The following is a 27,937-nucleotide window of genomic DNA, read 5'->3' on the forward strand; positions in this document are numbered from 1 at the left end:
AAATTTTGGATGATTTTGCTATGAGGAAGGCTAAAGAAGAAAACTTTTTGATGATTGTGATTTCTTTATTTCTTAATATGTATTTTAAAAGAATATATGGATTTTTCTAAAAATTTCTGCTTACTCCACAAAATGTTTACATTATTATTATAATCAAAAAGAAGAGCTAAGCCACAAGGGCTATACAGCAAAATGTTTACAAAGCTCGGTTATTGCAGAAGTTTTTCACAGTGTTAATTTTAACATTTATGCTTTTTTCAATCACTATGGTATTTAACAATAACATCTTATGTCCTTTATAGGAGGGATTGTGAATTGCGGAATCATAAACATCCTTGGTTTCATTGAATTTTGTTTAAAACACTCTTCCTTCTTCCTCTAGTGGTGAAGGTTGGGGACTCGGAGGGGCCTCACAGGTGGAATAGCCTAGGGTCTTTCTTCATCTAAATCCGGCACTGATTATATGTATCGTGTGATTAAAACCTACAAGCTTGTTTTCCAGCGAGACCTATTATTAGCTCTGTGAGTTCGGCCATATATGCCCTGTCAAAATGGTTGGTAAAAATACAAACTTCAATGTTTGGTAACTTTTCTGAAGCCCACATATAAAAAATGTTGATCTTTCTGACAAAATGCAAAATGTTAACATGATTTTATGCTAGCAAGTTTTGACGTCATGGCGTTTTTCACCCAAGTAGCTGTTCCTGATATCTTATCCGGACGAAGAATTAGACGAGTTCTCCATGCCATTCGATAAGAACACACCATTATTGAGCTAATTAAGTTGTGAGTAGTTGATTGTAAGTCTGAGTTTGAAAGGCGATATTACGCTCAAAGGCAGGGAATGGCTATGAGAAATCCACTGTCTCCCCTATAAAGCAATTTGTATATGGAGTTTTTCTAGGCTAGGCTGTTGAAAGACATCCTGGCATAAAAGCTAAATGGTTTAGATATATGGGTGACATCTTGTGTCTTTGGCTGAATGATACGGCCCTGGATACATTTTTACGGAGACTTAACACTCTGGTCCTGTCTATTAAATTCACCATGGAGAAAGAAGTGGAATCTAAACTTCCATTCTTAGATTTGCTGATACACTTGGTTGATAGAAAGGTCAAGTTTATAGTTAAAAGCATCTTGATAAAGAATTCTCCTCAATGCTTTGTTGGTGGTGTTTACAGGATCAGTTGAAATGGCTGCAACTTATCTTATGTGGGACAAGTCAGCAAACCTCTAGATGTCAGGATATCACATCACCGATATTCAATATGAACTGCACAGGAATCAAATGCGATTTTAAACCACATTAGGGTCTGCAATAACTCTGCAAATTGGTCAGAAGCCAGAGTCTTGGTTTGGTGCTCCTCTTATATGAAATATTGTAGAATTGGTAATTATAAAACACGGTAAATGTTCATTATATCATTTACTACTACTACCAATCATCCCGAACTCATTGGATTGTTGTAAATGCAGCTCTAAACTAATGAATTGAGTATTATTTGCTACTCCCAATCACTCTTATGGATAAATCTGCATTTACGTGATGGTGAACTGGGCCAGCCTCTGCAAATAGGAGGGTTTTTCGATTTTTGCTGCTTCCCCATTTTTTTTTTGTATGCTGTGAAATCCTCCCTACTAATATTATAATAAAAACTAAGCTCTAAACCCACAAGAGATCCATATTAGCAGATGCCAGATACCTTTGAGATCAAAATATTAAAGCCTTTTATAATGATACGATATGATGTCTGATGCATGCTGGTGATAGTTGTCATGTCATGTTGAGAAATGGTTTACCAGCTAAGGTTAAAGTTTAAATATAGGAGGAACTCATCTGATGAGATGGCTATCGCCCACACAGCTGCCCCTGCAGGCGAGGTCTTGAGAAGGTGTCTTGACCACTTTGCAACGGGCTGTAACAGAGTACATTATGTATGATTATAAATTACCCCTAGGGGGTGTGTTAGGTAAGACACATATGCAACAGTTAGGTATCTTTATTTCGAAACGTTTCGCCTACACAGTAGGCTTCTTCAGTCGAGTACAGAAAAGTTGATAGAAGCAGAAGATACTTGAAGACGATGTAATCAGTCCATCACCCTTAAAGTTTTGAGGTGGTCAGTCCCTCAGTCTGGAGAAGAGCATTGTTCCGTTGTCTGAAACAATATGAAGTTGAAGTGACAGGATGGAGCCTTATATAGTGCCAGGAGGTGAGACACTATATAAGGCTCCATCCTGTCACTTCAACTTCATATTGTTTCAGACAACGGAACAATGCTCTTCTCCAGACTGAGGGACTGACCACCTCAAAACTTTAAGGGTGATGGACTGATTACATCGTCTTCAAGTATCTTCTGCTTCTATCAACTTTTCTGTACTCGACTGAAGAAGCCTACTGTGTAGGCGAAACGTTTCGAAATAAAGATACCTAACTGTTGCATATGTGTCTTACCTAACAATCTGTCGGTATTTTATACCATTTTAATGTTCACCCCTAGGGGGTGTTATGTCAGCATATTTCATTCACTGATTGCTGACAAAACTTACGTGTGTGGACTCAAAAGTCCGCACCTCACTGCCAGCTATAAGTTGATTACAAACTCCTTGCGACACAAGAACTGCACAGTCCCCCATACTACAAGAAATTCGTAACCTACCTTGCTCTTGTAGCATGAGCTATGGTGTTCTTTACACCCTCGACAGGTATCGGTGACTTGATAGAAGCTGAAGTGTCCTTGGATGTCTATGTCTTCCATAGTCTAGGAATACGCACATTTGTACACTATGTTCCACAAGGTTTGTCTTTATTGTTTACAATCTTATCACTAAAGAAGCTGAACACACTTCTCTAAGTGTTTATCGTGTTTTGTGAGACGCTTTGTTCACACTAACGCATGGATCAGTGTTCTTTGTTAGTTATCCTGGCGACAGTGTGACTCCCAGTAGGGTGAAAATCTGGCCTCACAGCGTCCTATGCCGCTGCAATGCCTCTAGAACATAAAGGAAAAGCTGACCTAGTAATTTTTGCTTCCTTGCCAAACTTCCTCCATGAAGCAAAGCAGAATGCTTGATTCTTGCTGTCTTAAGCATAGACAACAATTAGTGATTCATGAAGTGTTGTTGAGTTCGAAATGAAGGTGCTCAAGGAGGAGCTGATGTTACGTGTTTGTGACTGGAGGCTCGTCGTGGCAGCCTCGGGGCCTGGGGCGTTTGCCTGCTGACGAAAGTACCGCTACGACGCACGCCCGGGCGTGGGGTCACCCTGTCAGTCTCACTAACTACACCTACTTCACCGACAGACTTTTTCTTGAAGCTTCGGGCTAGAGCTCCTAAGCCTGACATTGCTTTCCTCAGAGACCCTGGCCGATGTTCAGGTAATCTTTGGAAGGGAACTTCTCGTTCCACTCTTGGCATATTAAGAGAGAGAGAACGATGGACCAACTGTGATGAGAGCCGTGGAACACGCAGTGATCCCACCCTTGAAGGTAACGTGTGATCTAGGAACGATCTCGAGGCTGATTTTTCTGTGGAAGTCGAAGTAGTCGGGCGGGAGGGGCTCACAGCTTCTGTTGCCTCTTTCTCTGCCTCCAACGCTCGCTCTCTGCTTTCAGGCTTGGCTATATCATTATCATGACTGGGCTTGACTTGTTGGAATAAGCCAGGCCCACTCTTCATCGTAAGTACTGCTTTAGAATATATCGGTGAAACAGGGTCCGTCAGTTTTCCGTAGTCCGTAGAATTCATGCGACGACTGACCGAACCAATGACACGTTTGCTGGCCCGACGTCCACGCTGCGAATATGTCCGTACTAACCTTCCTCTGTAATTCCCAGACGTGTGCGAAATAATATACGGTTCTTGGTTCAGTATGTTCTTGTGATGATCATCAACAGATGACAGGGGTTTTGCAGACATTTCAGGAGTCTGGCAGTTACTACTGTGGCTCTCCTCTTCAAAGTCTTGAGCAGAAGAATTGTCAGTCGATCTGGAATCATAAGTATCTGAATAAAGGTCCAAATGCTCCGAAGATCCATCAAATGTGGTCCAGTGTTCCCTACATATGCTGTCAATTACGTGTACGTCAGTAGCTGGAGCCTGAGTCTCTCTCTCAGTTATTGTGACAGGAAGGGGCGTGGACGACAGAGGGCAAGCATGAACGGCATCATCTAAAGTATCTTCGTCATGCCCCTCATCACCAGCTTCCTTTTGTTTAGAGTGAAGAGCAATTTTCATGATGGCAGATGCTTCGGGCATGATTTTACTGAGGTTACCACTATCTGGAGAATTACTGAGCAACGTATTGGCCCTGTTTTCACTCGCAGTTTCAAGCTGGGAGGAAATATTCTTTTTCTCTGTTAAAGTATGATGGACATCTTGAGTGTTAGATCTTGAAGACCCTAGCAAAGAACTGTTTGGTGCTTCTTTGTCGGTTCTGTTTCTAAATATAAAATCTTCACAAATGAAACTATCTGAGGATGTCCACTCGTGACGGTCAGTACTGACGCTATCAGTAGTCTTGGTGAGGAAGCTGGATCTTGGTTCAGCTGCAACATTTGAGGTGGAAATGGAGCAACTCTGAATGTTTGAATCAGATGTAATATTTTCAATGTTTTTAGAAAGTTCTCTAAAATTGTACACATTTTCTTCGTTACGCTGTGGAATGTTTCTGTGAGTTCTTCTCCTTGTTCGAGATGAGAGGGGACTGTCAATTATTATTGATTTAAGTTTTTCGTTGTCTGCATCATGATCTTTTGATGGTTCTTTTATAACGAACGATGGGCAAAACGTATGTTTATCCCTTGCGGCACTTTTAATTTTGCATCCTTCACCTTCACGCCCCACGTTCTCCCATCCTTGAGGTCTCTTCTCCGACTGATTTGATGAATACACCTTATTTTTACCCCTGAGCGAGTCCCACCTGGTTTCGAATGACGTGTCATTACTAATTGTTGTATTTTCCTCTACATATGTTAAGCCGAGTGCGGGATAAGTGGCTGTACCATTATTTTCACTGCTAACAACAGGGATGTTGCCTGCCGTTTTAAAAGGTCTACAAGAGGAAGTGCCCTGACTCCATATCACTTCTACGGCTGACCCTGAAAGTTCATCACGGGTGTCACTACTGGCTGTGTGTTCTCGAGAGAGAGACTGTTGGCTCCGCGGCGTTACCTTGTACGGTCCACTTACCCCGGGAGACCTTGCACTACAGTCCTCTAGTGCACTCGCACCCGGCTTTCTCTCCTCAGCGTCTTTGATCCTACCTGCAACAAAAATGTTATATTATCATTCAATTGTTATTTAGCATAGTATTAATTCTTGTTAGAGGGTGAAGGTATCTCGTAGCTAGGTTGGTAAAGCACTCAGCTCACACATTGACTGTCCATAGTTAGATCCCCGGTACGCACTCAGCTCACACCTTCAGTGTCCGTGGCTCGATCCCTGGTACAAGTGGAAATATTGGGCGTATTTCCTGAAGATACCTGCTGTCCCTGTTCATCCAACAGTAATTATTAGGTATTTGGGTGTTAGCCGACTGGTGTGGGTCGCATCTCGGGGGACAAGATGCTCTACATAACAAGGGGCTTTCTATATAGTACGTCATTCATGTCAGTTAGATCTGTATAAGTTGTATAATGTACTTGTAGAAATAATAATAATAATAATAATTATTATTATTACTATCATTATTATTATGTTTACTAGTCTTGCACTAGAGATAAAATCGGTAATCATTTTATGGAATGTTTTGAAATCACAGTGTTTTATTATTTAATAAAATTCTCATATGAAAATTTAAACAAATCAAAACATGTTGAATATTTTATGAAGCTTGAAGCGTCTACCTTTTTTGGCCGATTTTATGAAGGACTTGAAAAGTTTGAACTTGCTGGCGGGTTTAACGGGAAGACAGTCCTGCACCAAACTCATACGTCCAACTGCATTGCTGACATTCAAATTATCAACAGTGTCACCAGCACCAATAACAGCAACAGAAACAGCAGCAGCAGTAGCAATAGGGGCATCAACAAGAGGGAGAACAGCAGCAGCAGTAGCAATGCCAGCATTAGAAGTAGCAGCAGCAGCAGCAGCAGCAGCAGCAGCAGCAGTAGCATCAGTAGTATTGTTAATGTACGTCAAATGCTTGAGATAATAAAGGGGAGGAGTGGGAGGGATGGGTGCTGGAGGGTGGAGAACCAACCGACCTGGACGTTTTGGTGGACCTTGGATCAGGGAGTGTCCAGCTGAGCCACCTGCCATCATCACCCTCTCTGCTGAACTCTGCTGCCTGCAAGCATACACACTAAATAACATCTTTCTCCTGTGAAGGGATAAAGTAAAAGAATAAAAAAAAAAAGAAACTTAAAATAAAAAACGGAGATTATTGTGTAAAATATTCCCAACGCTTTGATATTATTGACAGCTTTTGACACAGTATTATTATTATTATTATTATTATTATTATTATTATTATTATTATTATGGAAAGTCATAGGGGTTATAAAGCGCCTTGGAAATAAGAGGCAATCAGTGTAAGGGAGAACTTTACACATGAAGAGCCAGTAACCAGCAGCAAGGAGGTTCCCTCGACAGGCTAAGCTGAGAATAATGTTTTATCCTGGCAAGGGACAGGCAGGCAGCTGGACGGGTACACTGTGTCAAAGCTATTTATTTCATGATTGGCTGTTAGTATTTTTGTTTAAGGTAGGTATGATAAAGCCTGGTGCTCTGCAACATAATATTTAGGCGATTCTTCAAGTAGTGCGGCTTATCATAGCCAACTTGGTGATTCTTCAAGTAAGGTGGCTTACACAGCCACCTAGGTGGTCAGGTGGTGGTATAATAAGTGTGTGGATTCAATGTTGTGTCTAGTGGGAAATTTGGTCAATGGTTTTAATGTACCTTAATAATCAAATTATATACATATAGGATTACTTTAACATAACTTTTCATTAAAGCTTCCTAATAAATCAATCATTATTTTTGCTGGAAACATATTTAGTAATTTACTTGTGAATTCATTTATGAAATCTGTCTAGTGAGTGAATTTCAATATTTCATTTAGGTATATTATCCCCTGGACAATTAGATATTTTCATCTCGAGATCAGACAAGTTTATTACAAATTTTAAGCTCATTGATTCTGAGTTGGGTTGATTATATATTATAAGGAGTAGCGCTTTACGTATGTTATCTCTTGTCATTTAGCGTTGTAGGAACACACATAATTTACACAAGTCCTTCAGAACAGACTTACAGATTCACAGTAAAATACAGCACTGGTGTGAAGTTTAAACTGACTTGTGGATCAGGCAGGGTTTAATTAACTAGCAAGTCAGTTCTAAAATCAGGAATCCAGTGCTCACACCAGTGGTCCATGGAATCCAGTGCTCACACCAGTGGTCCATGGAAGCCAGTGCTCACACCAGTGGTCCATGGAAGCCAGTGCTCACACCAGTGGTCCATGGAATCCAGTGCTCACACCAGTGGTCCATGGAATCCAGTGCTCACACCAGTGGTCCATGGAATCCTTTATAAACCAGTGGTGATTATTATAATCAAGGGGGAAGCAATAAACCCGGAGGTTTATACAGTGCCTGGGGGGGGATGTGGAAGGCATTCAGGCTTAATTCGGGGAACTGGAGCACAGATCCAATTCCCTAAATCAAGAGCCCCTCACCAACATCAAGGAACCTTCCTTGAGGGGAAACCAGTTTACCTGGAGAGAGTTTACCTGGAGAGAGTTTCGGGGGTCAACGCCCCCGCGGCCCGGTCTGTGACCAGGCCTCCTGGTGGATCAGCGCCTGATCAACCAGGCTGTTGCTGCTGGCTGCACGCAAACCAACGTACGAGCCACAGCCCGGCTGATCAGGAACTGCCTTTAGGTGCTTGTCCAGTGCCAGCTTGAAGACTGCCAGGGGTCTGTTGGTAATCCCCCTTATGTGTGCTGGGAGGCAGTTGAACAGTCTCGGTCCCCTGACACTTATTGTATGGTCTCTTAACGTGCTAGTGACACCCCTGCTTTTCATTGGGGGGATGGTGCATCGTCTGCCAAGTCTTTTGCTTTCGTAGTGAGTGATTTTCGTGTGCAAGTTCGGTACTAGTCCCTCTAGGATTTTCCAGGTGTATATAATCATGTATCTCTCCCTCCTGCGTTCCAGGGAATACAGGTTTAGAAACCTCAAGCGCTCCCAGTAATTGAGGTGTTTTATCTCCGTTATGCGCGCCGTGAAAGTTCTCTGTACATTTTCTAGGTCGGCAATTTCACCTGCCTTGAAAGGTGCTGTTAGAGTGCAGCAATATTCCAGCCTAGATAGAACAAGTGACCTGAAGAGTGTCATCATGGGCTTGGCCTCCCTAGTTTTGAAGGTTCTCATTATCCATCCTGTCATTTTTCTAGCAGATGCGATTGATACAATGTTATGGTCCTTGAAGGTGAGATCCTCCGACATAATCACTCCCAGGTCTTTGACGTTGGTGTTTCGCTCTATTTTGTGGCCAGAATTTGTTTTGTACTCTGATGAAGATTTAATTTCCTCATGTTTACCATATCTGAGTAATTGAAATTTCTCATCGTTGAACTTCATATTGTTTTCTGCAGCCCACTGAAAGATTTGGCTGATGTCCGCCTGGAGCCTTGCAGTGTCTGCAATGGAAGACACTGTCATGCAGATTCGGGTGTCATCTGCAAAGGAAGACACGGTGCTGTGGCTGACATCCTTGTCTATGTCGGATATGAGGATGAGGAACAAGATGGGAGCTAGTACTGTGCCTTGTGGAACAGAGCTTTTCACCGTAGCTGCCTCGGACTTTACTCTGTTGACGACTACTCTCTGTGTTCTGTTAGTGAGGAAATTATAGATCCATCGACCAACTTTTCCTGTTATTCCTTTAGCGCGCATTTTGTGCGCTATTACGCCATGGTCACACTTGTCGAAGGCTTTTGCAAAGTCTGTATATATTACATCTGCATTCTTTTTGTCTTCTAGTGCATTTAGGACCTTGTCGTAGTGATCCAGTAGTTGAGACAGACAGGAGCGACCTGTTCTAAACCCATGTTGCCCTGGGTTGTGTAACTGATGGGTTTCTAGATGGGTGGTGATCTTGCTTCTTAGGACCCTTTCAAAGATTTTTATGATATGGGATGTTAGTGCTATTGGTCTGTAGTTCTTTGCTGTTGCTTTACTGCCCCCTTTGTGGAGTGGGGCTATGTCTGTTGTTTTTAGTAACTGAGGGACGACCCCCGTGTCCATGCTCCCTCTCCATAGGATGGAAAAGGCTCGTGATAGGGGCTTCTTGCAGTTCTTGATGAACACAGAGTTCCATGAGTCTGGCCCTGGGGCAGAGTGCATGGGCATGTCATTTATCGCCTGTTCGAAGTCATTTGGCGTCAGGATAACATCGGATAGGCTTGTGTTAATCAAATTTTGTGGCTCTCTCATAAAAAATTCATTTTGATCTTCGACTCTCAGTCTGGTTAGCGGCTTGCTAAAAACTGAGTCATATTGGGACTTGAGTAGCTCACTCATTTCCTTGCTGTCATCTGTGTAGGACCCATCTTGTTTAAGTAGGGGCCCAATACTGGACGTTGTTCTCGATTTTGATTTGGCATAGGAGAAGAAATACTTTGGGTTTCTTTCGATTTCATTTATGGCTTTTAGTTCTTCCCGCGATTCCTGACTCCTAAAGGATTCTTTTAGCTTAAGTTCGATGCTTGCTATTTCTCTGACCAGTGTCTCCCTGCGCATTTCTGATATATTGACCTCTTTTAGCCGCTCTGTTATTCTTTTCCGTCGCCTGTAAAGGGAGCGCCTGTCTCTTTCTATTTTACATCTACTCCTCCTTTTTCTTAGAGGAATAAGCCTTGTGCATACATCGAGTGCCACCGAGTTAATCTGTTCTAGGCATAAGTTTGGGTCTGTGTTGCTTAGTATATCTTCCCAGCTTATATCGGTTAGGACTTGGTTTACTTGGTCCCACTTTATGTTTTTGTTATTGAAGTTGAATTTGGTGAATGCTCCCTCGTGACTAGTCTCATTTTGTCGGTCTGAGGCTCCACGCATACATGTCTGAACCTCAATTATGTTGTGATCTGAGTATATTGTTTTTGATATGGTGACATTTCTTATCAGATCATCATTGTTAGTGAAGATGAGGTCTAGTGTATTCTCCAGTCTAGTAGGCTCTATTATTTGCTGGTTTAAATTGAATTTTGTGCAGAGATTTAAAAGCTCGTGTGAGTGTGAGTTTTCATCAGAGCTGCCTCCTGGTGTTATTACTGCAACAATATTATTTGCTATATTCCTCCATTTTAGGTGCCTTAAGTTGAAATCCCCCAGGAGCAAGATGTTGGGTGCAGGAGCTGGAAGATTTTCCAGACAGTGGTCAATTTTTAACAGCTGTTCCTGGAATTGCTGGGATGTTGCATCCGGAGGCTTGTAGACTACCACAATGACTAGGTTTTGGTTCTCGACCTTTACTGCTAAAACTTCCACTACGTCATTTGAGGCATTAAGCAGTTCTGTGCAAACAAGTGACTCTGCAATGTACAGGCCAACCCCCCCCTTTTGCCTGTTCACTCTGTCACATCTGTATAGGTTGTAACCTGGGATCCATATTTCGTTGTCCAAGTGATCCTTTATGTGGGTCTCAGTGAAAGCCGCGAACATTGCCTTTGCCTCTGCAAGCAGTCCACGGATGAAAGGTATTTTGTTGTTTATTGCTGGCTTTAGACCCTGTATATTTGCAAAGAAGAATGTTATCGGACTGGTGGTATTGTTGGTACTGGGGGGGGATTTTTTTTCCGGCATTAGTATCTGTATCTGTTGGTTTGGAGTGGAGGCCATCGACTGTGGTTCCACTCCAGGAATGACTGGATTTGGTGTACGATTTCTGCCATTTCCTGCCAGTGGTGAGATACCTGGCATGCTACACTCAACCCTCCATATAACGGATTCTGAAAATTATGAAGAAAATCCACTGGGTAAATTATACTTTTAACTTATTTATTTTCAATGTTTATTGCAGTATGTTTGTAAACCGAAAGTAAATTACTATATTAGAATATTTTAGTGCATTTATATATTTTATTTTTTTAAGGTTATTCTGATATAACGATCTCTCTTATTAGTGCATTATATCGTTGGTTTATGGTAGGTTTATCACTGGTTTAACATAACTGTTCCTTAAGTTGTTCACAACCATATTATAATTCTTTAGTTAAAAATTAACATTAACTGTTAACATTCACTGAGACAAAATGAACAGAAACCTTCAGATACAGTTACGATACAGTGGAGTTTAAGGTACAGACATATTCATCAGCTTGTCAACACATCTTGTTTACGTTGTTTACTGGAGGCATTTTCATGTTTACGGTAAGTCCCAACCACGATCAACACTGGAGGGTTTGCGTGGTTTCTGCGGTAAGCCCCAACCACGATCAACACTGGAGGGTTTGCGTGGTTTCTACGGTAAGCCCCAACCACGATCAACACTGGAGGGTTTGCGTGGTTTCTGCGGTAAGCCCCAACCACGATCAACACTGGAGGGTTTGCGTGGTTTCTGCGGTAAGCCCCAACCACGATCAACACTGGAGGGTTTGCGTGGTTTCTACGGTAAGTCCCAACCACGATCAACACTGGAGGGTTTGCGTGGTTTCTGCGGTAAGTCCCAACCACGATCAACACTGGAGGGTTTGCGTGGTTTCTGCGGTAAGCCCCAACCACGATCAACACTGGAGGGTTTGCGTGGTTTCTACGGTAAGTCCCAACCACGATCAACACTGGAGGGTTTGCGTGGTTTCTGCGGTAAGTCCCAACCACGATCAACACTGGAGGGTTTGCGTGGTTTCTGCGGTAAGCCCCAACCACGATCAACACTGGAGGGTTTGCGTGGTTTCTACGGTAAGTCCCAACCACGATCAACACTGGAGGGTTTGCGTGGTTTCTGCGGTAAGTCCCAACCACGATCAACACTGGAGGGTTTGCGTGGTTTCTGCGGTAAGTCCCAACCACGATCAACACTGGAGGGTTTGCGTGGTTTCTACGGTAAGTCCCAACCACGATCAACACTGGAGGGTTTGCGTGGTTTCTGCGGTAAGCCCCAACCTGGAGTTTACCTGGAGTTTACCTGGAGAGAGTTTCGGGGGTCAACGCCCCCGCGGCCCGGTCTGTGACCAGGCCTCCTGGTGGATCAGCGCCTGATCAACCAGGCTGTTGCTGCTGGCTGCACGCAAACCAACGTACGAGCCACAGCCCGGCTGATCAGGAACTGACTTTAGGTGCTTGTCCAGTGCCAGCTTGAAGACTGCCAGGGGTCTGTTGGTAATCCCCCTTATGTGTGCTGGGAGGCAGTTGAACAGTCTCGGGCCCCTGACACTTATTGTATGGTCTCTTAACGTGCTAGTGACACCCCTGCTTTTCATTGGGGGGATGGTGCATCGTCTGCCAAGTCTTTTGCTTTCGTAGTGAGTGATTTTCGTGTGCAAGTTCGGTACTAGTCCCTCTAGGATTTTCCAGGTGTATATAATCATGTATCTCTCCCTCCTGCGTTCCAGGGAATACAGGTTCAGAAACCTCAAGCGCTCCCAGTAATTGAGGTGTTTTATCTCCGTTATGCGCGCCGTGAAAGTTCTCTGTACATTTTCTAGGTCGGCAATTTCACCTGCCTTGAAAGGTGCTGTTAGAGTGCAGCAATATTCCAGCCTAGATAGAACAAGTGACCTGAAGAGTGTCATCATGGGCTTGGCCTCCCTAGTTTTGAAGGTTCTCATTATCCATCCTGTCATTTTTCTAGCAGATGCGATTGATACAATGTTATGGTCCTTGAAGGTGAGATCCTCCGACATAATCACTCCCAGGTCTTTGACGTTGGTGTTTCGCTCTATTTTGTGGCCAGAATTTGTTTTGTACTCTGATGAAGATTTAATTTCCTCATGTTTACCATATCTGAGTAATTGAAATTTCTCATCGTTGAACTTCATATTGTTTTCTGCAGCCCACTGAAAGATTTGGTTGATGTCCGCCTGGAGCCTTGCAGTGTCTGCAATGGAAGACACTGTCATGCAGATTCGGGTGTCATCTGCAAAGGAAGACACGGTGCTGTGGCTGACATCCTTGTCTATGTCGGATATGAGGATGAGGAACAAGATGGGAGCTAGTACTGTGCCTTGTGGAACAGAGCTTTTCACCGTAGCTGCCTCGGACTTTACTCTGTTGACGACTACTCTATGTGTTCTGTTAGTGAGGAAATTATAGATCCATCGACCGACTTTTCCTGTTATTCCTTTAGCGCGCATTTTGTGCGCTATTACGCCATGGTCACACTTGTCGAAGGCTTTTTCAAAGTCTGTATATATTATATCTGCATTCTTTTTGTCTTCTAGTGCATTTAGGACCTTGTCGTAGTGATCCAATAGTTGAGACAGACAGGAGCGACCTGTTCTAAACCCATGTTGCCCTGGGTTGTGTAACTGATGGGTTTCTAGATGGGTGGTGATCTTGCTTCTTAGGACCCTTTCAAAGATTTTTATGATATGGGATGTTAGTGCTATTGGTCTGTAGTTCTTTGCTGTTGCTTTACTGCCCCCTTTGTGGAGTGGGGCTATGTCTGTTGTTTTTAGTAACTGTGGGACGACCCCCGTGTCCATGCTCCCTCTCCATAGGATGGAAAAGGCTCGTGATAGGGGCTTCTTGCAGTTCTTGATGAACACAGAGTTCCATGAGTCTGGCCCTGGGGCAGAGTGCATGGGCATGTCATTTATCGCCTGTTCGAAGTCATTTGGCGTCAGGATAACATCGGATAGGCTTGTGTTAATCAAATTTTGTGGCTCTCTCATAAAAAATTCGTTTTGATCTTCGACTCTCAGTCTGGTTAGCGGCTTGCTAAAAACTGAGTCATATTGGGACTTGAGTAGCTCACTCATTTCCTTGCTGTCATCTGTGTAGGACCCATCTTGTTTAAGTAGGGGCCCAATACTGGACGTTGTTCTCGATTTTGATTTGGCATAGGAGAAGAAATACTTTGGGTTTCTTTCGATTTCATTTATGGCTTTTAGTTCTTCCCGCGATTCCTGACTCCTAAAGGATTCTTTTAGCTTAAGTTCGATGCTTGCTATTTCTCTGACCAGTGTCTCCCTGCGCATTTCAGATATATTGACCTCTTTTAGCCGCTCTGTTATTCTTTTCCGTCGCCTGTAAAGGGAGCGCCTGTCTCTTTCTATTTTACATCTACTCCTCCTTTTTCTTAGAGGAATAAGCCTTGTGCATACATCGAGTGCCACCGAGTTAATCTGTTCTAGGCATAAGTTTGGGTCTGTGTTGCTTAGTATATCTTCCCAGCTTATATCGGTTATATCAACACTGGAGGGTTTGCGTGGTTTCTACGGTAAGCCCCAACCACGATCAACACTGGAGGGTTTACGTGGTTTCTACGGAAAGCCCCAACCACGATCAACACTGGAGGGTTTGCGTGGTTTCTGCGGTAAGCCCCAACCACGATCAACACTGGAGGGTTTGCGTGGTTTCTACGGAAAGCCCCAACCACGATCAACACTGGAGGGTTTGCGTGGTTTCTGCGGTAAGCCCCAACCACGATCAACACTGGAGGGTTTGCGTGGTTTCTGCGGTAAGCCCCAACCACGATCAACACTGGAGGGTTTGCGTGGTTTCTGCGGTAAGCCCCAACCACGATCAACACTGGAGGGTTTGCGTGGTTTCTGCGGTAAGCCCCAACCACGGTCAACACTGGAGGGGAAATAAACAAGCCTCACACCTAAGATATAAGACACTAAACATCTCCAAAGTGACATAAAATCGTAATAACACAACTGCGAACAGATCACTGGCCTCTGAGTTATAAAGATTCATTCGCCATGAGTTCAATCCCCACCCGTTCCGTAGTTTATCTCCAAAGAGTAATGGCTTCATAGTTAATAGCACCGGGGCAGGTATATACCTCATAGACAGACACTGCGTCGTTAGTAACGGTTGCGATTTCTCATTCTTATATAAGATGTTCCACAGCTGTGGGACGAAAGACATCTAAACACCAGTAACTTGCTCTTTCTAGTCTAGTAAACGAATGTAAATGTTTGTCTCAACAACAACCTCCCCCCTTCCCCCTCCCCCGCTTATTAATTTCACATAACTTAACGAAGTTCCAATAACTCAAATAAAGTAAATATTTCAGTTAATTAACTATTCAATAAGTCTTGCGTCACAACGTTATGCGTCACCAAGTCTTGCGTCACCACATAATGCGTCACCGTGTTATGCAGCTGTTCCCAAAATCGCCATAGCTCAGTAATAAATTAACTTCATGCTACAAGTTTTTGCATTACTCTTTCAGTACAAAAAAAAAAAAAAAGAAACTACATTAGATTTTATATTGTGCTGCCGAAACATTTAGTTTCCTGCAACTCCAAATCTGTCATGTAAACGGTACGAGTATATGAGGACCAAGGAACTGGCCCCTCATATGTTACCATGACATATCTCATAGGTTATTATGCTGTTTATCTCTAAATTCATCAATAAGTGAACAATTATGATGTTGCTACCGGAAATTGTTTTATTTTGACTTACCTGGCGTCTACCTGGAAGGTATTCCGGGGATCAACGCCCCCGCGGCCCGGTCCATGAAAAGGCTTCCTGGTGGATCAGGGAATGACCAACGAGGCTGCTACTGCTGGCCTCACCTAATCTAACGTACGAATCACAGCCCGGTTGATCAGGCATTGACTTTAGGTATCTGTCCAGCTCTCTCGTGAAGACAACCAGGGGTCTATTGGTAATTACCCTTATGGCTGGTGGGAGGCTGTTGAACAGTCTTGGGCCCCAGACACTTATTGCACTTTCTCTTTGTGTACCGGTGACCCCCCTACTTTTCATGGGGGTATGTTGCATCGCCTGTCAAGCCTTTTGCTTTCGTAGGGAGTGATTTCTGTGAGCAGATTAGGGACCAGTCCATGCAGGACCTTCCAGGTGTATATTATGACGTATCTCTCTCGCCTGCGCTCCACCGAGTACAAATCAAGTGCTTCCAAGCGGCCCCAGTAGTAGAGGTGTTTGATGGAACTTATATGTGCAGTAAAGGTTCTCTGTATATTCTCTAGATCTGGAATTTCACCTGCCTTGAACGGAGATGTTAATGTACAGCAGTATTCCAGCCTAGAGAGAACAAGTGATTTAAAAAGGATCATCACTGGCTTGGCATATCTTGTCTTGAATGTTCTCATTTTCCATCCTATCAGTTACTTCGCAGATGTGATAGTGGCACTGTTGCGATCCTTGAAGTTGAGATCCTCAGACACTACCACTTCCAGGTCCTTCACAATACTTTTCCGTTCTATTGTGTGATGAGAGTTTGTAATATACTCAGTTCTAGCTGTCATTTCCTCCAGTTTTCCATAATGAAGTAGTTGAAATTTGTCTTCATTGAACATCATATTGTTCTCCGTTGCCCATTGGAAAACTTGGCTTATATCTTCTTGGAGATTTGCCGTGTCCTCGATGGATGACACTCTCATGCAGATCCTAGTATCGTCTGCAAAGGATGATACGGTGCTATGGTTTACATCTCTAAGTCTGATATGAGTATGAGGAACAGGATAGGGGCGAGTACTGTGCCTTGTGGAACAGAGTTTTTCACTATGGCAGCTTCCGATTTAACTCTGTTTATCGCTATTTGTGTTCGATTGGTTAGAAAGTTGAAGATCCATCTGCCTACTTTAACAGTTATCCTTTTAGCACGCATTTTGTGTGCTATTATATCATGATCGCACTTGTCAAAGGCTTTTGCAAAATCTGTGTATACTCCATCTGTATTCTGCCTGTTTTCCAGTGCGTCCAAGACCATATCATAGTGGTCCAGTAGTTGCGAGAGGCAGGAGCGACCTGCTCTAAACCCATGTTGCCCTAGATTGTGCAACTGTTGGGAGTCCAAGTGGTTTGCAATCCTGCTTCTTAGAACTCATTCAAAGGCTTATATGATGTGGGACGTTAAAGCTACTGGTCTATAGTTCTTTGCTGCCACCTTTATGGAGTGGGGCTATATCTATTGTTTTTAGTGACAGTGGAATTTCACCTGTGTCTATGCTCCTTTTCCATAGCATACTTACGGCCCGTGAGAGGGGTTTCTTGCAGTTCTTAATGAACACAGAGTTCCATGAGTCTGGGCCTGGGGCTGAGTGCATGGCATGTTGTCAGTGGCTTTCTCAGAGTCTAGTGGATTTATGGTTATGTCAGAAATTTGGCATACACTGACAGGGTTATGAGGCTCATTTATGAAAAAAATATTTGAATTGTCTGTCTTTAGACTGCTTAGTGGCTCGCTGAACACAGTCATATTGATATTTCAGTATCTCGCTCATTTCTTTGTTGTCATCTGTGTAGGATCCGTCTTGTCTTAGCAAGGGCTCTATACTAGATGTGGTTTTTGCCTTGTTTTTGGCATATGAAAAGAAACATTTCGAATTTCTTTCAATTTCACTAATCGCTTTTAGCTCCTCCTGCGTCTCCTGGACCCTGTATGAGTCCTTTAACTTGAGCTCAATATTTTCCATTTTCCTAGCTAGCGCTTTCTTCCGTGTTTTAGGTAGCATTCTTGAGGAGCTCAGTGATTCTTCGGCTTCTCCTGTAAAGGGAGCGTCTCTCTCTCTCTCTCTCTCTCTCTCTCTCTCTCTCTCTCTCTCTCTCTCTCTAGTTTACTTCTTCTCTTCATTTTTCTTAGGGGAATATTTCTTGAATATACTTCAGCTACCAGAAAGGTGATATTTTCAAGGTACTGGTTCGGGTCCATGTAATGTAAGATATCTTCCCAACATGTTTCATGTAGGACATAGTTTACCTGGTCCCACTTGATGCTCTTGTTGAAGATGAATTTGGTGAAGGTACCTTCATAGCTGTATGCATTTTGCTGATCAGGACCCCTGTGCATGTAAGTCTAGACTTCAGTTAGATTGTGATCAGAATTAGTTGTTTTTGATATTGTTAGGCTTCTTACCAGGTCCTCATTATTTGTGAAAATAAAGTCAAGTGTGTTCTCCAGTCTTGTTGGCTCCACTATCTACTGACTTAGGGTGTGTTAATTGTAGAAAGTCACCAAGCAGCAAGATGTTTGGGGATGGGATTGGAAGGTTTTCCAGACAGTAGTCAATTTTCGATAGCTGTTCCTTGAACTGTTGGGAAGTTGCATGTATTGGCTTACATACACGCACATTGACTAAGTTTTGGTTCTCGATATTTATTCTTAGAACTTCATCTACATCATTTGTGGTGTTCAGTATCTCTGGGAAAATGAGCGACTCTCTGACATACAGGCCAACCCTCCATTTTTGCTTGTTCTTTCTGAGACATCTGAAAAGGCTGTACCCAGGTATCCATATTTCATTGTCAAAGTAATCTTTTGCGCGGGTCTCTGCGAAGGCTGTAAACATTGCATTTGACTCCCCTAGAAGTCCACCAATGAAAGGTATTTTGTTGTTGGTGGATGGCTTAAGGCCCTGTATATTAGCAAATATAAATGAGGTTGTATTGCATTTTTGTTGGGGGGATTTTATTGTTGGTATCAGTAGTTGTGAGTCTGGAGGAGCCACTGGATGTGCCTCCAGTCCAACAAGGCTCCAAGGTGGTGAACTATTTTGGTTATTTCTTTCCATTTTCTTTCGTTTCCTACCACTAAAAAATCACTTCGAGTGGAGTTGTCTTAACTATGGTAACTACTATGATTAGTTTTACGGGGGTGTACCTCCTGGTCCCTTTTAAGTGGTATGTGGGGCAGTTGCTGTTGTAACATTGTTTTTTAAGGTGGAAGAATTTGCAAGAGGCAGAACGACACACTCCTTCAGACAGCATGTCGTGGCATTTTTTGGGATGCTTAAAGTTGCATGCCCCATTTGTTTTCATCATATTCCATGCTTACAGATGCCACAAGCATAGAATTTGTACCATTTTACTTTTGGTTGGTCACAGTTCATACTGGATGTATTCCCAATTTGTGCAGGTCCTAGAACTGCACTACAGTGTTCGATAGCCAAGCCAGAGACACCACCATCTGTTTCCAGGAGGCCAACATTTTCCGCCGGAAGAGGACTTCTCTACTACGTCTGTAACAGGGGCTATGGCTGTGGTGGCTGTGGAAGAGTCTTTAGCCAAATCCGGATTTGCACTATGGCTGGGGGCTGAGTCTGGGTCAGCCCTAGAGCTAGAGGCTGAGCTAGCTAATTTTTTTGTTTCTGTGTTTTTTTCCAGTGGGTGCCTATTTTTTGGATCAGCTGCTGTAGACTGGGTATTCTGAATGTTAAATTTTACTCCTCTCCCATCCTCTATATATTCTAGGTAGACTATCCAATAGTTCTTCTTTGTTTTCATGCTTATTATTTATTAACCTCCTGAGCACTTTCCTGATACCTGTCCATAGTTCCACATCCTTATTGCAGATCCAGAAACACCTTTCTAGATGGATGTCATTTTTGGATGCAGTGTTTATTCTTGCACAGGTGACATGTTGTTTTGTAAAACAAAGGTTGCATGTGATTCTGAATATTTTCCCAAGAGCCTTTTCACATGTCCCACAGGTATACTGTACTACCATCCTGCCTGTATCCTACTTGCAAACCGGGTACCACAAGAACCTGATTTTCACTATCTTTCTGCTCTGCACTCAGGTGGTGGGGTGTTAGAGGGTCAATACATGGATATGTGGGATGTATTTAATATGGAGACTACTATACATTCAAAACATTTATGGTATATAACATCACACAGACTTTTCCTATTCAGGTATATTTCCTGAGCACCCCACATACACCAGCAGGTGCATATTTTCTTGCTAAAGTTGGGTTATTGTGGTGTGGGGTATATGGTGTTATTATGGTGGTATATGGTGGGCCTGTGTGGTTGCCTGATAGCCCTGCCAGGTGTATGGCTGTAACACTGTACCCCAGGGTACATGGCACTTCTCACATGTGATGCCATATTTTAGTTTAAAATCACTTCCATTATGTTTAATCACTATCCTTGAGTCATTTCACTGACAATTTAGATTCACTAGGTTTCTCCACTATGTATCGGTATCCTAGTCATGTCATTATAAGTGGTAACTCAAACCTTCGTGTGTACTCTTGTTACATGTCAACACCAGGACGGGTAGGTTGCCACACACTGCCACACTACTATTTTTTCTTTGTTTTATCATTAAGTATTACAGGCTCTTATTTTCTGTATTACAACGAAATTAATTTTAACCCTTTATCGTGCAAGTTGCCATATTGGAGCATCATAATATATATATATATATATATATATATATATATATATATATATATATATATATATATATATATATGTGTGTGTGTGTTTGTGTGTGTGTGTGTGTGTGTGTGTGTGTGTGTGTGTGCGCGCAAGACAAGCCACGGGGGTGGAAATCTTTAGCTCAGGCACTTTCACACTTCTCAGTGCATCATCAGGAGCTGTGCAATGTTGCAATGCAGCGACTGAAGGAGTGAGGGGAAGTTTTCTCAGAGTAGCACAGTGTGCAGGTGACAAACTCGCATTGTGCTACTCTGAGAAAACTTCCCCCTCACTCCTTCAGAAGCTGCCATGCAACATTCCATAGCTCCTGATGACGCACTGAGAAGTGTGAAGGTACTTGAGCTAAAAATTTCCACCTACAGTGGCTTGTCTTGCATCCATGTATATATATATAATATATATATATATATATATATATATATATATATATATATATATATATATATATATATATATATATATATATATATATATAAAGTATCCATATATTCATTATTAATGGTGTAGATTAGAAATATGTACTGAATGCACACATGGACATTCCTATGAAGGCTGACAGATTTAGCTGACAGTCAAATATTCACTGACTGACTTGTCAGAGAGCACACAGACTTCACTGCGACATATTTAATGACCCAGGACATTCACTCAGCTTTCATTTTTAAGTCATCACTTATGAGTCTCTCCTTGCATAATTAACCTCCACGCCTCGAACCCCCTAAAACAGATACCCACCAACCCTTGCTAATGCTTTATTAATATGGTAGCAACAATAATAATAATTGCAATAAAGTTCTATATAACTAAAGCAAACTGTCAAGCAATGTCACGATAGTGATCATTTTGAGTAGCTATGTAGATCCTGTCTGAAATGGGTCAGGTGACTGTGTTTTTATATTCTTATGTTTTATTAAGCGTTCTGAATATGTGGAGAGTGTAGAGGGTATAGGGTATCGGGTTGGAGTAGACACTCACCTGGACACACTGATCCACATACTGGCTGGTACACACACTCTTATTGCAAGCTTCCTATGTCCCTGTCTTAAACTGTTTTTTTCAACTCCCTAACAAGTTACTTTCTGTTTCCTTCATCTCCTTGTCAGTGCCTTCATCTCTCCCCATTTCTGAGATGAGCTTGGACAGAGTGCACTTCAGCTATCCGCACATCTGGAACACAAACACAAAGGTGGATTACACATACCCACACAATGGCTTCCCTTACACTGCCAGTACAAGACCGGGAGCCGCTCCACTGGGGCTTCCTGCAGTCATCAGTGTTACTGCACCCTCCCGCACACCCCAGCCACAGCTGTAACCATTACTCCGCTCTCTGATGATGGAGATATCTTCATACAAATTTCATTTCTCCTGCGTATAGGATACGCCATCTTGAGAGATGTAAATTCGCGAGTAATAGAAGTCCAACTCTTCTGGAACGCTACCCTTGAAGTTCACGCAGCTCTTGAACATTAATGAATTCAGTGCCCTACTGAAGCTGACAGATTTTAATGCTATTTATATGTAAAACACCATTTATGATGGAATATGACAGGGAAACACAACTGGCTTTTGTTCCCGTTTATATACATAACTATCGTATAGAACAGGGTAACAACACAAAGTTGATTTAATCAGTTTCGCGAATTAAAAGCAAAACCCCATCTCTATCACCACTGCCACAATCGCCAAATCTATTACTAGCTTCATTACCGCCACTATTACCAATACTACATTACTGTCACTATCACCAACAGCATCGCCACTATCACCACTCTGATAACTGATACAGACATAAAGTGAACATTGCACTACATACAATACTTTGCATGTCGGTAGCAATTTACGTTTTCTGAAAAACAATGAAAAATTTGTGAAAACTAAAAAAATATTTTAGCATTTGTATTTGTCTAAAAGAAATTAATCTAACATGAGGACTAGCCCATGTACAATATTTCACATGCCGTCAATGATCACAGCGGTGGAGGAAATGTTTAGGAAAAGACATTTTTCGAATTATTAACTCCAAGAGGGTTTATGACCCAGACTAATGCTAGAGAGCCAAACCAGTGAAATGTTTCATAAAAAGTGTGACAGAAACTGTTGGAATGTTAAGTGTCAGGCTCTTGCTCAGACAAGATGACACAGATGACAATAAAGAAATGAGTGAGATACCGAAATCCCAATACGACTCTGTGTTTAGCGAGTCACTAATCAGTCTAAAGATTGACAATCCAAGTGATTTTTTCATGAATGAGCCTCAAAACTCCATCAATGTATGCCAGATTTCCGACATTACCCTAACTCCGATAGACTTTGAGAAAGCCATTAACAGTATGCCCATGCACTCAGCCCCAGGCCCAGACTCGTGGAATTCTGTGTTCATTAAGAACAAGAAACCCCTTTCGCACGCCCTAAGTACACTATGGAGAAGGAACTTAGACATGGGTGAAATTCCAGTCACTAAAAGCAACGGATATAGCCCCACTTCATAAAGGTGGCAGCAAAGCATTAACTAAGAACTATAGACCAAAAGCTCTAACGTCCATCATCATAAAAATCTTTGAAAGAGTGCTAAAAAGCAGGATTGCCAACCACTTGGTTTCCCAAAAACTGCACAATCCAGGGAAACATGGGTTCAGAGGAGGTCGCTCTTGCCTCTCGCAACTACTGGATCACTATGATATAGTCTTGGATGCACTGGAAGAAAAACAGAATGCATATGTAATATACACAGACTTTGCAAAAGCCTTTGACAAGTGTGATCATGGCGTAATAGCGCACAAAATGCGTGCTAAGTGGGGAGATGGATCTTCAACTTTTTAACCAATCGAACACAAAGAGTAGTGGTCAACAGTGTTAAAGCGGAAGCTGCCATAGTGAAAAGCACTGTTCCACAAGGCAAAGTGCTAGCCCCATCCTGTTCCTTATCCTCATATCAGACATAGACAGACGATGTAATCCACAGCACCTTGTCATCCTTTGCAGACGATACTAGGATCTGCATGACAGTCATCTACTGAGGACACGGTTAACCTCCAAGAAGATATAAACCAAGTTTTCCAATGGGCAACGGAAAACAATGTGATGTTCAATGAAGACAAATTCCAACTACTCCATTATGGAAAACTGGAGGAGAAAATAAACAGAACTGAATATTCTACAAACTCTGATCATACATTAGAGTGAAAAAATAATGTGAGGAACCTGGGAGTTGTAATGTCTGAGGATCTCGCTTTTAAGGATCACAACAGCGCCATAATCACAACTGCAAAGAAAATGATAGGATGGATAATGAGAACATTCAAGACAAGAGATGCCAAGCCGCTTATTATCCTTTTCAAATCACTTGTTCTCTCTAGGCTGTAATACTGTTGTACATTAACATCTTCGTTCAAAGCAAGTGAAATTGCAGATCTAGAGAGTGTACAGAGATCCTTTACTTCACATATAAGTTCCATCAAACATCTCAACAACTGGGAACGCTTGAAATCACTTGACTTGTACTCACTGGAGCGCAGGCGAGAGATATATCATATTCTACACATAGAAAATCCTAGAGGGAATGGTCCCTAATCTGCACACAGAAATCACTCCCTACAAAAGTAAAAGACTGGGCAGGCAGTACAAAATATCCCCAATGAAAAGTAGGGGTGCCGTTGGCACACTAAGAGAAAACACCGTAAGTATCCGGGGTCCAAGACTGTTCAACAGCCTCCCACCATGCATAAGGGAATTACCAGTAGGCCCCTGGCTGCCTTCAAGCGGGAGCTGGACAGATACTTCAAGTCGGTACCGGATCAGCTGGGCTGTGGTTCACACGTTGGACTACGTGCGGCCAGCAGTAAGAGCCTGGTCTCACAGTGGATCAGGCCCTGATCCACCGGGAGGCCTGGTCGTGGACCGGGCCGCAGGGGCGTTGATCCCTAGAATACCCTCCAGGTAGACTCCAGGTAGGCTCCAGGTAGGCTCCAGGTAGGCTCTAATGTTTTGAAGACCTGGCTGCTCTCTGAGGCTTCAGAAGCACAAAATGTGTGTCAGAGTTGCTGACACTAACAAAGGACTTTTCTGTCATGTCAGAGACCACAGTCATCCTGTTGACCTGTCCTCTGTCAGGACTGTCTACCCTCCTTCTAGCCTTCCCAGATGCTGTCCTATTGAAGAATCCCTTATTCACAAATTTCCTAATATGAATCTTAGTCTTGACTTTGTCTCTGTGGATGCTTTCCCTTCTCATTACGTTGTCAAATTATCTAAATCTCAAAACATTCGTGACTTGACGTGACGTTTGCCTCTTCTCCTTATCTCTTCCCCTTACATTTTCATTGTCTTTTCTGTGTTCTGCCTAGGTGGCTTCTGTCTTATTGGATCTTTGTCCCACAAGGAATTTTGTCCTCCCGTTGGCCAGTAGCTCAGCTGCAGTGCTCCTCAGTCTTCTTGTTCTTATGGATTATCTCCACTATTACTAATACTATATCTTCACTAATACTACACTCTCTGCCTTCAGTTTTTCTCTGTTACTACATTCTTATTTGTGCCTCAGTTAATGCTGCACTGCTACTATTATTACTACTACTCCCTCATCTCAATCTACCACTCCCATCCCCCGCCTCCTCTCTTGTATATATTCTGGCTCTGTGTGTGACTTGTTAATGGTCCAAGTTGGACTGAAACATCACCATAAGTTTCAGTCTCCTGTGTGCAGGTTATTTGTGTATTGTTCCAGTCACGGAATTGTGCCATTTTGTTCTTTTCATCAACAATTATCACTAATGTGTCACCAAAGTGCAGTGACATCTTGTTATCAGGGTCCTCAACCCCTGATAGCAAGATGTAGTTGTGTAGGGTGTCAGGGGGTGCAAGTTGTGTCAGGGGGTGTAGGCTGTGTCAAAGGGGTTGTAGGTTGTGTCATGGGGTTGTAGGTTACGCCAGATAGTATTGGGTGACAGGGGGTGTAGGTGTGGGGAATTTTGTGATTCCCCAGAACCATTATGCCTACCCCCCAGGTGGGGGAATTTAGGGGAGGGGGGGACGTCACCTAGAGAGATGTCAATTCTGTATATACTTAATTCTAAGAATTGGCCTCGTAACTCCTAGGTTAATTATACACTACAATTACTACATGACTGCTACACATGTTTAAGTTAAAGATAGTCGTTTTGCTTAAGGCAGTAGTTATATTTCCATACACAATAACACCTTAGGTACCTTGAGCTCGCCAGTTTGAGTGCCCACAGGGTCTACTTACCTACCTGGAGGTAGGTAAGTGGGGGTAGGCTGAGTCATTGGCAGGTAATCACATTTTAGCAGTGAAAAAGGCAACAACCCCTACACGGACTTTGCTGTGACCACATTTGTACACCATACGATCATTGTAGGCAAGGGTCTCATTAGCTGGACCAGGCAGCTGCCTGACTCAACTGGTATTCTCAGGCATCCCCCGCCCCCAACATTACCACGTTATTGGTGAATGCATTCAGGTGTATACACGTGTACAGAAGTGGCAATCCTATGACCAGAGATTACCATAGCAGTTGCCTGTCACAATTACACTACCTACTGTGAGGAATACGGGTCAGTACCTCATTGATTGAAGTTACCCTGAAGTGGAGCAGCAAGCTGATGAGTGAATTCACAACGGAAACAAGGAACCACTAACCCGACTCAGCCGTGACCCCACATACACTGTCTTAATTCCCCCCAGCAGGTGGTGTAGGTTATGTTAGGTAGTGTAGGTTTGTCAGGTGGTGTAGGTTGTGTCAGGTGGTGTAGGTTGTGTCAGGTGGTGTAGGTTGTCAGGTGGTGTAGGTTGTGTCAGGTGGTGTAGGTTGTGTCAGGTGGTGTAGGTTGTGTTAGGTAGTGTAGGTTTTGTGGAAAATTTTGGATTTTCCTAAATTCAGCATGGGTAAATTTGAATACAATAATTGTGTAATAAAATGTGATGCTGATTTGACCCTTTTGAGAAATTTCGAGTGAAAGGGGTGGAGAGCAGCTGCTAAGTGACGCCAGGGAGGGACGCCATGTTGAATTTAATGTGTGAACACTGGTCTTACTTGTGCAATGTAAGCAGGCGTTCTCGGGGGCCAAATTGGGGTGTTTTTTCGCCTGAATTTGTAATGGGACCCGTGTTAATGTCCCCTGCTGAAGAAGTGGTACAGGAAATTTGCGGGACCTCAAGAATTGCACGTGGAAGACGGAAAAATACAAGACTTCATTGAATCCTTCACAACAACACACCTTAGCTAAGTGACACTTACCCAGTAGTTTTTGCGTTGGTCATCTTAAATCCTGTCTGCTAGGGTAGTGTTAGGGTGTGTTCCATCAGCATTAAGTGTTTACAGTAAATGGTAAATGTTAATGCTCATTATATTTGATGTTCCCAGCAAACCTAAGCCTATACAGTCCACAAAATTTTACCAGAGTAGCTGGTTTTAATATTATAATTATTAATTTAATGTCAGGTTTAGCTGTGAGAGTGGTGAGGAAGTGGGCAGTCAAGGGAGTGACAGTTCAGCGACCTACTATGACTAAGTCCCACTTATCTCACCAAAATTACTTCCAGGTAATAATTCAGGTAAGGCCCTGCAAGCCTCCTGCAAGTGATTTACTCAAATAATAATTTTTCACAGGCATAGGGTGTCAAGGGGACTGTAGGTTGTGTCAGGTGGTGCAGGTTGTGTCAGGTGGTGTAGTGGGAGAAAGGGTGTAAGTTCGTCGGGTGATGTACGTGTGTAAGGTTTTAAGGGGGGTGTAGGGTGTGTAGGTTTTGTCAGGTAGTGTAGGCTCTCAAGGTGTGAAAAATTACTTGATGCCTCGGGGTTAAAGGCTTGTCAAGTGGCTTATAAAACATTAAAAAATACACAAGCTTAGAGCCAAGCTCGTTACTTCACAAAAACTCTAATCAGGTTGATAAACCAGGAAGGACACATGAACTCGCCTTTATAAAAATAAACATTGTTATCAGTACAACACAAAAACCCGCCTTCACACATCACAAAATATTACCAAAATAGATATACGAGTCCCACACCCGCCCGGGCGATATACCGTGTGTGTGTGTTCACCTAGTTGTGGTTGAAGGGGCCGAGACATAGCTCCTTGCCCCACCTCTTCACTAATTGCTACTAAGTCCTCTCTCTCCTTGCTCCATGAGCTATATCATACCTCGTCTTAAAACTATGTATGGTTGTAGGGAAATGCTACAAGCTAAGTCAAAGAGTAAATAATGGACTGTAATGGGACTTATCTTGAAAGACAGCTCTCGCCTACACAGCCGTCCCTGTAGGCGATGTCTTGAGAAGCTGTCGTATGCACTCCCTAAGGGCTGTGTGAAAAAATGCTGTATAATTACCCCTAGGGGGTGTTGTGTCAGTATTTCAATAACTGAATACTGATGGGAATATATACTTGAGTTGGGCTAAAAAGCCCACTTATATCCGAGTGTATGGTACATCTAGAAAGAAATGAACCAGCTATCTGCTGCGCAGCTGACCTAGTCTCATTAATTACTAGACTTACCTGGGTATCTGTATCGGACCCATATGTGACTCGGATATCGGTATCTTGATTGAAGCTGATGTGTTCTTTGAAGAACACTCCGTCAGGATCGCAACACTCGTTGTTAC

The 27,937-nt window shown here is 42.8% G+C and overlaps 1 protein-coding gene across 3 annotated transcripts; it reads right to left on the reverse strand.

The window, feature by feature from the left end:
- Nucleotides 1–44: 44 nt before the first annotated feature.
- LOC128695930 (uncharacterized) lies at nucleotides 45–27,937 on the reverse strand. Of its 3 annotated transcripts, none has more exons than XM_053786889.2 (4): nucleotides 27,831–27,937; nucleotides 6,207–6,289; nucleotides 2,661–5,264; nucleotides 45–1,916 (listed from the first exon to the last, which is right to left on the reverse strand). In XM_053786889.2, exons 1-3 carry the CDS (start codon nucleotides 27,851–27,853, stop codon nucleotides 3,145–3,147), a joined length of 2,226 nt encoding a protein of 741 aa, XP_053642864.2. In that variant the 5' UTR covers nucleotides 27,854–27,937; the 3' UTR covers nucleotides 45–1,916; nucleotides 2,661–3,144. The 3 variants fall into 3 exon arrangements, with proteins under 3 accessions (XP_053642864.2, XP_053642865.2, XP_053642866.2); XM_053786890.2 differs by lacking the exon at nucleotides 27,831–27,937 and adding an exon at nucleotides 21,291–21,563; XM_053786891.2 differs by lacking the exon at nucleotides 27,831–27,937 and adding an exon at nucleotides 21,517–21,562.

Source organism: Cherax quadricarinatus, chromosome 41 (genome assembly GCF_038502225.1).
Source record: "Cherax quadricarinatus isolate ZL_2023a chromosome 41, ASM3850222v1, whole genome shotgun sequence".
Lineage (NCBI taxonomy): Eukaryota > Metazoa > Arthropoda > Malacostraca > Decapoda > Parastacidae > Cherax > Cherax quadricarinatus.